The sequence below is a fragment of the Hemicordylus capensis genome, chromosome 6 (genome assembly GCF_027244095.1).
Source record: "Hemicordylus capensis ecotype Gifberg chromosome 6, rHemCap1.1.pri, whole genome shotgun sequence".
In the NCBI taxonomy this organism is placed as follows: Eukaryota; Metazoa; Chordata; class Lepidosauria; order Squamata; family Cordylidae; genus Hemicordylus; species Hemicordylus capensis.
The window spans coordinates 136,112,467-136,124,639 of NC_069662.1; the positions used below are offsets into that span (position 1 = coordinate 136,112,467).

Below are 12,173 nucleotides of genomic sequence, written 5' to 3' on the forward strand. Positions count from 1 at the left end.
CGGCCCAGAGTCACCCAGCTAGTTTCATGGCTGAATGGGGATTTGAACTCGGGTCTCCCCGGTCCTAGTCCAGCACTCTAACCACTATACCACGCTGGCTCTATTTCACATGTTTACTAATAAACTTTGTCTCTTGTCTTCCAAAAGCCTTGCTTCCAGGTCTTTTGCTCCTCTAGGGTACTCTATTGTTTTCTTGCCTGCCCAGACTGAGGTCTATTTATTAGGTCTGAGCCGTTGAACATGTAAAGTTCTCTGTGGATGAGTGCTAAGTTGCCTCATGTAAGCTATGGAGCGATCACTGTCTTGTGTAGGGAAGCAGAGAAAAGGAAGTGTATTTATGAGATCCAGTGTGAATACGGCGTGTTGAATAAGATGTAAAGAGTTGACTGTGTCTTGAAAACTACATATACATTCCCACCAATATAACTTTGCTGCATATTAAGGTCGTTCTCACAACTATCAGGCGCAGGTAGGGCTGTGGGGTGGGGGAAGCTAGGAGCTCTCTTACCTCCCCCCCCCCCCGATGATCTGCTGCAGTCTTCGGGCTGCAGGGCTTGCGCTCCCACATGTGCTGCACGGCCATCTCATGGACGGGGGAGCACGTGTAAGTTTATACTTGTACGTTTGGTTATGAGTAAATTCCCCCTAACTGGCCCCAAAGCAGAGACACACACACATGTGCACCACACATGTGAGCAAACGTAGTAACAATTCATATGGTGAACCAAGTTCATCAATACAGTCTGATCTCTTCTGTGATCTTTACGACAGAACATGAGAACAAGAATCAAAGGCGGGATGGACAGTATCCCTCTACAAGAAAATCCAGTTATAGGCAATCAGCAATGGAGGCACGCCTACAAGAAACATAATAAGACCATTCACACAAGCAGCCCTACCCAGGCTTGCACAGCCCTACCTGGGTAGGGCTGCTCATGTGAAGCACAGGAATCAAGGCCAATCCCAGCGCTGCCCTGCTAGGTAGCCTGGGGTTTTCGCCTGGGCTCTTACTGAGGTAAGAGGGCATGCGTGCGCCCTCTTGCCTCAGTCCTTTGTGCAGTGCATTGATGGATATCTGGAGGCTGGCTGCGTTCCCCTGGCCTTGAGATGGCCATGCAGCACATGACCATCAGCATCTGAAGGGAAGGTAAGAGAGCTCCTACCTCCCCCACCCGCCAGCTTCCCCCACTTCTGTCGGTCATGAGAACAACTTTAATATATAGCAATAGCACTTACATTTATATACCGCTTTATAGCCGGAGCTCTATAAGCGGTTTACAATGATTTAGCATATTGCCCCCAACATTCTGGGTACTCATTTTACCGACCTCGGAAGGATGGAAGGCTGAGTCAACCTTGAGCCCCTGGTCAGGATCGAACTTGTAACCTTCTGGTTACAGGGCGGCAGTTTTACCACTGCGCCACCAGGGGCTCATATATAGCAAAGTTATATTGGTGGTCATGTATATGTAGTTTTCAAGACACAGTTGACTCTTCGCATCTTATTCAATACGCAGTCTTCACACTAAATACCCGTAAATACTCTTCCTTTTCTCTGCTTTTCTTCCCTACAGTGATCACTCTCATAGCTTACATCAGGCAATTTAGCACTCATCTGCAGGGAACTTTACATGCTCAACTGCTCACATCCAAGCAAGCTACTAAGCTCACTACATATAATCTACAGAGAGCTGGAATGCAGTGCATATCCTGTCCTCATTAATGTGATGTTATCAAACAGCTCGCGGAGCGATATCCCATACAGTCTGATTGACGGATGAGCAGTAGAAGGCATTAGCTATTGCCAAAGCCCTTTTTACAGTAAATACATCAACCATAAAAAAACACCCTTCTTTTCAGCATTGTGTATGTTCTGTTTCAATTTTAAGCCTGTGTTTCTAGCAACTACTCCGCTGCAGGGCACTTCCTGGGGATTAATGTCTGCCAGGACTTTTAAAAATCTTGAACTGTGCCTTGGGCCACTGAATCCTCACAGCCGCTTCGTAAGCTCCAGGAAGTATTCTGGAATTCAATTTCTATAACATAATAGAATCTGAAAGTATATGTGGTGGGGGAGTGGGGAGAGAAACCCACAGAATGTACTGGTTCAGTATCCACAGAGCAATTTGTCTGTGGCTGAAGGGCACACAATGTGCAAGGTCAATAGCAAGAGAGATGTGAGAATATATAGTACTCTCTTATACTTATCAGGGGAAAGCAATTGTCTCTATTCAGTCCAGGATAGTTGCCTCCCGGTAGCTGTTCTGGTCGGTGTCTCCCTTGTGGGTGAACATAGGAATCTGCCATATACTGAGTCAGACCATTGGTCTATCTAGCTCAGTATTGTCTTCACAGACTGGCAGTGGCTTCTCCAAGGTTGCAAGCAGGAATTTCTCTCAGCCCTATCTTGGAGAAGCCAGGGAGGCAACGTGAAACCTTCTGCTCTTCCCAGAGTGACTTCATCCCCTGAGGGGAATATCTTGCAGTGCTCACACATCAAGTCTCCCATTCATATGCAACCAGGACAGACCCTGCTTAGCTATGGGGACAAGTCATGTTTGCTACCACAAGACCAGCTCAGGTGCAGGTAGAGAGGTGTGTGTGTGTGTGTGTGTTTTCATGACTGTGAGTCCCTTTATGATAGGGATCCATTTTCTCATTCTTCTTTTCATTTCTATGGCTACATAAACCACTTTGTGAACTTTTTGTTGAAAAGTGGTGTATAAATATTAATAACAACTTGAAACTGAATTATCTGGTGGTGTTCAGATATCTCCTTTTTATACAGATAACCTTTTTATACTTTTACAACCTTTTAAAATTTATACTTTCCCCTCTCATGTATTCTGTTGTAGAATTCCCAGTTCCAGGGGTGTAGCAAGGTTGTAGTGGGCCCAGAGACAAGATTTTAAAATGGACCCCACCTCACTGAAGCTCAGCTCATGAAGTAAAGAAACCTTAAATGAGGCTTAATAGTGGTAACAAAAAGCATAGTAAAATTTATATATGTATGTGTATGTATAGATAGATAGACAGACAGACAGACACACACACATGCCTACCTATGTGCCACAACAGAACATCATCCTAAATTATTGTTTAAAAGGTTTTGTAAATTGTGTATGATGCAAGTCATTTAATGGTACTAGAGAAAGACATGCTGTTCTGGTAGCTCCAGGTCTTAACACTCACATCAATTTCAGAGGATGAATACAACTGAAGGAAGCCCAGGAGGGTGTGCGGCTGGGGGAGTCAGTCGTGTGACTTGCCTCTGCCCCCCCCAGTCAGTGGGCCCCCAAACAACTGTCTCCCCTTGCCCTATTGTAGTTACGCCCCTGCCCAGTTCATCACACAGGAGTAATATTTTCTCTGCCAGAACAAGATTTAAGACTTCCGTGCTTGTTTGCTGGAAAATGAAAAACCGTATCTATAGTTTGGAACATGACTTGTCCTGTAGCAATCAGAGTGCTCCAGATCGGTTTTCAAGTCAAGCTATATTGTAGAACAACATGGTTAGAACAAGTATAACATCTCTTCCCCTGTCCTGAGCTCCAGCCACTGGACTGTGTTCTAGAGGTTAAGGGATCTACGTGCCTTGAACTTTATGCCTTAGCCTACATGTACTAATACTTTTATCACTCTCAGTAATGCTACCATGCTAGCATACCTTCTATTATCAGAAGGAAAGATCAGATGCTTTGTTTCAGCAAATGTGAAACACATGGGCACCTGGATTCAAAATATTTAAGCATTTCCAGCAAATACCAAGTACGGGATCTGTCTGCATAGTATCCAGACACACACACAGCCATAATTTGGAAAGCACATCAGCCTCCTGGCCCACCTAAGTAGTAAAAAACAATTTAAATGAGTCCTCAGTAGGCATGTTGATGGATGATGGTGCCTGCTTTGGTCCCAATGAGGCACAACAGCAGAAGTCAATAACCCACTCCAAAAGATACAAGGTGGAGGCCAAGCAAGGCACGTAAAGACAAAAAAACAACAACCCCTGCATCTGGCTTGCAGGTGGGAATGCTGGAGCAGGAGGAGAAGTAGCAGTTTTAGCCAGTTGGAGCAGTTAGCTGAATCTAGGTGGGTTCATATGTTTCCCTTCAGATCTGAATGATGTCCTAACCTTTGAAAATGTGTTGGCTACTACTCCAAAAAGCCCAGGCCCACTGCACTTCATCTTACTATTTCTGAGAAATGTTTTAAGGATGACTTTCCCTGTCAGTATCACGACCCCCTTTTTAAGGGGAAGAAACCAACAAAATCCACCTCCTCAGTGATAGCACTGAACTTTGCTCCCCAAAGTGAAATATACTGCTAAGTACATTCTCTGACTGGGTTATTGCAATAATGTTAATCCAGCTTCATTAAAAAAAAAGAGAGAGGAGGCGGGAGTTCCACCTCATTTCCACTGACGTCTGGCATATTTAGATGGAGGAGAGGGAGCAATATACTGTTGCTGTTTAAATGTGCATGCTGGGAATTTATTAGCACTCCTTCTCTGCTTGAGATGCAACTACTAGGAACTGAACAACTGCCAAGAAAATGCCCCTAAACAAATGCAGGTAATGAAGGTCATACAATAATTCACCCTGAGATGAAAAATATAATGCATTCAAAATTGCCTTGAGACCGTTGTGCACATATGTTATTTATGGGAGGCAGAACTTACTTCCTGAAGACCCAACTCGACCTGATAGATATCCAAACATTCAAACAAAAGTGGAATGAAACAAAAACCAAAATGAGAAAAGGGAAAAAAAAAACAACCCTTAACAAAAGGCCCCCAATACAGCTGCTTTTAAGCTCTGTAGTCAGGGATACAAAGCCTTGTAAGTGGTGATGATAGGAGTAAACAAATGAGGAAAATCTCTTTAATGTGGAACCTAGGGAACATGTCAGGCTTTTAATCTTGCAGCTTGTGGGCCGCCCTGTGTGGGCTTGAGGCCATATTACCAAGAATTCTTCAGCAATGACAATACAAGCATCCACAATGCCTGAGAATGAGTTGTGCTGTTTTCCTGGCAGTGCTGGTAAACATTCAGGAGAGATGATTAAAGGAAGAGCCTGGAAGGGTACCATATACCAGAGATGGTTTGGTTCATCGCACTCGTATGACATTTAGGAGGCAATAAATGGAAATTCAGATGCTAAAATCCAATTGTTATAGTTTAAGGCTGGAGCAAACATTCTACAGTTAAGAGCTCAGGAGTACATTCCGGGATAGTGTGTTCCTCCTTCAATGTTTAAATTTCAGGGTGGGCGGGGAGGGGGCTTGTCCCCTTATTTTTTGTGAAAGTTCATCTAACTACTGGCCGACATTCTGACTAATGCAACAAGCAAGTGCACACCCACAAGAAAATCACACAGCTGTGCAAAATCCCAGTGTTGCGCTCTTGTACAAATGATCCCTGCAATATAAATGGACGGAGGAAGAAGTTTCCCAGCAGGAGATGCACCGCAGGTTTGTGCACCATGTTGCACTAGTGCAAGGATGTTTGTGTTAATGCAGCACTAGTTCTTAGTGCAACTAGCTAGTGGTTTGCACTAACTAGCTAGGTTTGCACTAACACGAGATACTTGCACAAGCACAGCATTAGTCTGGATGTTGGCCATTGGTTTTAGAAGGCTGTGGGAGGGCATGATTTGGCAAAAACTGATAAGAGACAGGGCTTAGAGAGTTCCCCTTGTAACTTTCGCACTGCCCTCCCCTTGAGCAAATGTCTCCCTCTCACTTTAACTGTGGTTAAGTGTTTTGCTAGCAGTTACGTTTACCATGGTTAAGGTTAAAGAGGATTTCCGTATGTCCGGCAACACGTCCCTGTCTCCTTTACCAAGCCTGGCTAGGCTTATTGGGTCCGGCCTCAGAGCAGGGATTTGGAGGGTGTTGAACATCACCTTGTGCCTCCTCTGTCCCAGGCTGCTTGCTTTTTGTGTCTGCCCCTCTCTGGGGGCCCCTGACACTCTCCACCAGCCAGCCTCTCATCCCTGGCCGACTCCTTATATGCCTCCTCACAGGCTATGCATCACCCGCCCCCAATTACGGGGCCAATGCCCTTCTTTATTACCTGTAACTGACCACCCTTTACAGCTGTTGCCAATGCCTCTCCCCCTTCTCCCTCCTCCTGCTCAGACCCCCACCCTTTGGGAAGCATGCTGCTGATGTTATCTTTGCATGCCTCTCCTTCGACCTTTTCAGGGCTCTGCTCCTCCACCAGAGCTGAGTCCCTACCTGTTGGCAGTCTTTCCTCTGCTTTCCCCCAGCTGCCACCCATTCCTGTCGCCTTGGGCCCCCTCACCACCCCGCCCTCAGAGGTAAAGACAGCCAACCTCACCAGACATCATATAACCAGAATTTGAAACCAATTAGCAAACTCTGGTTAACAGGAAGTCTGCCTAGCCCTAAACTTGCTGCTGTTGAAATGCTTACCTGTGGTTAAGGTGGGAGAGAAAAAATTGCTATGGTGAAAGGATGTGGTTAGGGGATGGGATGCACGATCTTCTAGCTTGCTCCCAAATTCTAACCCACAATAAACCTGCATAAACTCTCATAAGAAAACAATTGGGAAACATGAAACACTTTTCCTCGCATACACATGTGCATGTGCACACACAATAAGATATACAACTAAGGAGCAAAATATGGTTTTTGTTCAGAAAAGCAACTTCAAAAGGCTGTGATTTTGAGTGGAGAAGCATTGAAGTGGGTGCTTAAAGCTTCCCTTGTCTGCAACATCTCCATTCCAAATCCACCTTGGGTCTGGTACCTGGTGAAGAGAAAGGCAATTTGTGTGTGGCATGGAGAAGTTTTGAAGCAGAAAAATAAAAGGCAAGAAAAGCATGGAATACCTCTTTCCCCACTCAAAATCACTGTCTCTTGAAGCTATTTTGCAGTAACTTTTTAATACATCCTGATATGTAACATGTAGTTTTACACTGTAAACCAGTGTTTTATCAGAATGCCATAAATTACATAATTGGAGAGCTAGTAGAATCTTTAGTGGAAAGACAATGTAGCCTAACCAAATAAGGGTATTTTCTTCTTTGTACAAGGAGTTAGAGTATTTGGTGATTTGCTGGTTCAGCTAGACTGACTACAACATTTAACATATGTCTGTATTTGCATTCAAGCTTTGAAGCAAAGCCAAAAGTGATCCTGTCCCTCCTTGGCTTTGATCCAACTGCCTTCATTATCTGTGTTGGCTCACTGGGAGCCCCTAAGCTGCTTGTTTACCAAACATGTCTCACTTCGTATAACTGCAGTTTGTGATTTTTAGGTGACAGCACACAGTTTGCCCTGGTACAGAAAAAATGATCAGCAAATGTCATTTTAACATTACAGAAAGTCACTGAATACAACATGCAACTCTCCCTCCAAAAACCCAACAAAACCCAACAAAAAACATACCCCAAACAAAAAAACCCCTATATGATTTATTCATTCTTTGAAAGGAAACATATGTTCTTTATACCTAAAACAAATCACAATGGATTAAATACTCATCAGGATTACACTTTCATATCTGAGAAAAGAAGCTGTTCCATTATTCTTTAGTATGTCACACTGGACTACATTCAGGCTTTAAAAATTCTCTCTTTCAACTGCACTTGAGTCTGCCCATAGTAATTTTGGGGTGGGGTGTGGGGAATCAGATATACTCCATCATGCCAGGTTATATCTGAAGGGTTTCAGTTTATGACCACCTGGCACCTGCAACACAGATGAGGGCTCTTGGGGTTGGGGTTGGGTGGGCAGTGTGCTGGTAGGATTTACACAGCTTCAGGAGCACCATATTCTTGCCAGAGGTGCCAGCATGACACAGTCCCTTCATCATTCCTGATAGCCACTGCGCTGTGGTCCAGTGGATAACTGGAAATGGCCATGTTGGAACTTGGACCAGGTCCCATTTTGCCAGACTTTCAAGTCTTACTCATTGCATCTTTAACATTTCTCAGGTACATCTACTACTAGAAAAGCATGAACTTGATCGATCTTATAACTTTCTCTCAAAAAGGAGGGGACCTGAAGTGTAGCCCCAAACAGCTGTAACTAATATAGCATTCATATACCTAAGATTTGGTACATACATAGCCAAGGGCACATAATTATTACAGAAGTGTGAAAGTCAGACATTTGTACATCTGTCCCTTGGGATGGCAGGGTCCAAAGATACTTCAACATTAGTTAGAAAGCTGAAATCTAGTAGACAGAGAAACTGAACATTTTTATTTACTTTTCAAAGGAAAGAAGGCTTATGGAACCACTCTCCCTGTGTGTGTCCATAAATCCTCCTCTAATTACTTTTATGCTTACAGTGTGATACAAACCAAATTCACAGCACATGAAAGGAGATTATAGAGAACCTGATGGGGATTTTTTTTGCCGATCTGCCATGTTGGTTCAAGATGGCAGCTATTCTAAGTACAGACAACACTCCTTTGTGACCCATGTGCTGACAGTTGGCTACAAACCAAATTCACAGCACATGGAAGAGTTCATAGGTAAGATCCACTATGTTGAAAGAAGTGGAAAGGAGGCTCCATTAATTCTACTTAGAACAACTTGTTGCATTTATTAATCAAAAGCCGAGCCACAGTTTATCTCATGCTCCAGCACTCCAGCAACAAGCCAACCTGAACGTGGGATGGATTGTTGGGATTCACACATTTGATTTGGGGGGTCAAACTTCACATTACATTAAAACATGTAATTGGGTCATTTTAAAACAAACACACACAAACAACGTAAATAGCATCCACAGGGGGAATCAGGACCATTGTGCATGGAGAAGGGATACTTAACCCTTCCTCTTGCATTGCAGTCCCAATGAAAATCCACCCCTCCCACCAACAGTGGTGGTAGCCCCAGGAGGGAAACCTCCTCTGATGCCAACTGAAAGAACACTAGTTCAAAAACCACATTCAGAATCAGCCATTTCAGATACAGTTACCACATTTGGTGCAAGCTGCCTGAATAATGATTGCCCACTGGGTTGCCTATAGCATGATGCTACAGGTATATATTTTGCACAATAAGGTTTTAAACCAGGCAGTGCAGTGTAGGCTTGCCTTTGAACGCCACATGTTTATATGCTTCCCAAATCCTTCTACTGCTATTCCAACATGACACATTTATATAAGCTGCAAAACTGTGAATTTGACTGCGGATGGTTTGTCTGTTGTAACTTGCCTGAAATTTATCCAGAAATGAATCCCCCCTCCCCCGACTCCTTTGGCTAGCTTGAAAAACAATTGCATTTACTCTGCAGAGTCTGTTGGTGAGAAAAATAAATGTTGTGTACGTCTGCATCTTGAATGTGGTCTGCTTGTTTTTCCTTTGGATCATGTGGACAAACAAGCTTGGAGGACCTAATCATTCCTCCCCTCTGCTGTGGTAATTGCCTCAGTGGATGAGTGAGACATTTTAAAGATTCATGTAATTTATTTTCCTTCGCAATGAAAGCTCCCCTTCTGGGGCTAATATGTAGTAGAAGAGCAGTAGAAGAGAGCATCATGACTGCAGCACAAGAGGAAAGCATTAAATACCTCTTCTGCATGCACCATGGTCCCGGTTGCCCCACATTATAGATGCTATTTATGCTCTAGAGTGGGGCAGAGGGAGACACAGAGGGCCAAACTACACATTTAATGTAGCATGTAATTTGGCCCTCAAGCCTGGAATAGGCAAGGAAGGGTTTCCAATATTATCCAGAAGCACGCATCTAAGTTGGCAGAAGTAGAATGCAACATCCCTTTAGTAGTACATAATGCACATATACATGGATACATAAACTCCAAGACCCTTCCAGTTTCACTTTAGCTTGCATTTCCTTACCTGTAGAAAAGTTGAGGCCCATAACCGAGACCGTATTCTCAGTGCAGCACTTTTCCCTCTTTCTAAGAGTCCTATCGAGCAGCTGATCATTAAGCATTCTACGTTTGTGCAGTTCTGTATGGGAAACAATATGATAATCTGACTCTCTTTTGGTAAGAAGATAAGGCTATTTATGTACACAGTGTTCAGTATCGAACCTAGAATCCCAACAAAACTGGCTTTCATGTTTATTTATCATTATTATTTATTTATTACATTTATATACCACCCCATCCAAATGGCTTTGGGTGGTGAACAACAACAAAAATAAAACCCACAAATCAATCCTTTTGAAAACAATCATTACAGAACAATTTTAAAACAGCATAAGACCATTAACAATTAAAACACTTAAAACACTTAAAAAACCCTGGAATGCCAGGCCAAACAGATAGGTTGGCCGGCCCTGAAGGCCAACAATGAATTCAAACTACGGATTTCTGCCAGGAGTGCTTTCCACAGCCCAGGAGCAGCTACAGAGAAGGCCCCGCCTTTGAGTCACCACCAGACGTACCGATGGGAGCTACCAGACATACTGGTGGTAACTGGTTTAAAGAGAAAAAGGTTTTCGATTTATTTTTTAAAAAGAAAATGCATAGTAAATTACTTAAACTGCATAATGTAGTTAAAATACAGTGCCCAAGTTCCCTTGGTGGAGGATTAGCATTTTGTTTGTTTGTTTGTTTTCTGGGGGTATGTGTGCACAGAGTTCATGACTCTGTATCAAATTCAATTCCAATTTTTCCAATATTTCATTCCGATTTTCCCACATAGAAGTTCTGCTGAATTTTATTAGCCATGACTTCATAATGTTGTGGTCTGAAGTGGGGGTGGGCAGAAGGTGGTTCACTAGATGATTTGTAGTAAATTGGCAAGGGGTTTAACCCTAGTCACCATTCTGCATCTGGCTCCAGCTGATGCACCTTGGGGTTCTGGGGGATGGGAAGAGTAGATCCCAGGAGACTCAAGGATCTCATGGCTGTTTTAAAGCATTCCTTATAGGAAGATCTTCGGTTAATTTAGTTTAATTTATTTAAGGGGCTTCTATGCTGCTCTCCTATTCATTAAAAAATCCACAAGGTGGTTTACATTAAATGTACAGTAGACAATGGGCAGCTTCACAATTGCCACCATGTCCAAGAACCAGGAACCGGGTGTTATGCAAACCCACTAAAACAGTGTTCCTGTGTCTTCTGCCTAAGTTTCTACTGACTTTCTCTGTCCAACTTCAAATCTTGGTTCCAAATGGGCGGAGAAAGCCAGTAGAATCTTGAGCAGGTGGGCTGGGAACCGTCGTTTGGTGGGTTTGTGCGACAAGCATGCTAGCAGTGCATGTTTGCCAGGAACCTCCAGTTCCTGGCTTCTTGTCTTGGCAGTCAAGGGACCGTGTGAACTCATGAACCACGTAATAAAGTAAAGCTGTGCCATCGAGTCGGTGTTGACTCCTAGCGACCACTGAGTCATGCGGTCGCTAGGAGTCGACACCAATTCGATGGCACAGCTTTACTTTATTACGTGGTTCATGAGTTCATGAGTTCACACGGTCCCTTGACTGCCAAGACAAGAAGCCAGGAACTGGAGGTTCCTGGCAAACATGCACTGCTAGCGTGCTTGTCGCACAAACCCACCAAACGACGGTTCCCAGCCCACCTGCTCAAGATTCTACTGGCTTTCTCCGCCCATTTGGAACCAAGATGGTAGAATACAGGAGGGGTTACCATTGCCATCTCCCAAGCAATATGAGATGATGCCTTTTAACATCTTCCTATATTCGCTGCTGCTCAGTATAGGTGTTTCCCATAGTCTGGGAAACATACCAGCGGGGATTCAAACCAGCCACCTCTTGCTCCCTAGGCAAGTTATTTCTCCACCACGCCATTAGGTAGCTTCTAACATGTAAAAGCAATATAACAACTTACAGATTAGAAGAAGAACAAAAACAGCACTGAATAAGACCAGCAAACCATAAGATGTTATAAATGTCATTGCTGTCAATTAAAATCTGGTAGGTGTGGAAATGATGGAACATGTATAGATCATTCAGCCAGCCTAAGCGAGAACTATTGCAGAAATCTGTGATAAGAATTATCATAGTGCTACAAGTGGCCATGGGGTTAGTTAAATGAGTGATGATGAACTCAAAGAGATAGTATATGAAAGGAGAGACAGGAGCCATCAGCAACATATATTATATGACTGGATGAATCCCAACCCATAAGATATTCATGTTCAAAGTCCCTGACTCCACCCACAGAGCACTTGATGCTCTAATGTTAATTTCTGAACTATT

General features: G+C 43.5%; 1 protein-coding gene across 1 annotated transcript in view; it reads right to left on the reverse strand.

Moving 5' to 3' along the window:
* The window catches only part of ITGA8 (integrin subunit alpha 8), a 175,619-nt gene that overhangs the window by 32,614 nt on the left and 130,832 nt on the right, over nt 1–12,173 (reverse strand). The window contains exon 27 of the mRNA XM_053265690.1: nt 9,845–9,958. Coding sequence (XP_053121665.1) covers nt 9,845–9,958 — 114 coding nt within the window. The remainder of the gene's footprint in view (nt 1–9,844; nt 9,959–12,173) is intronic.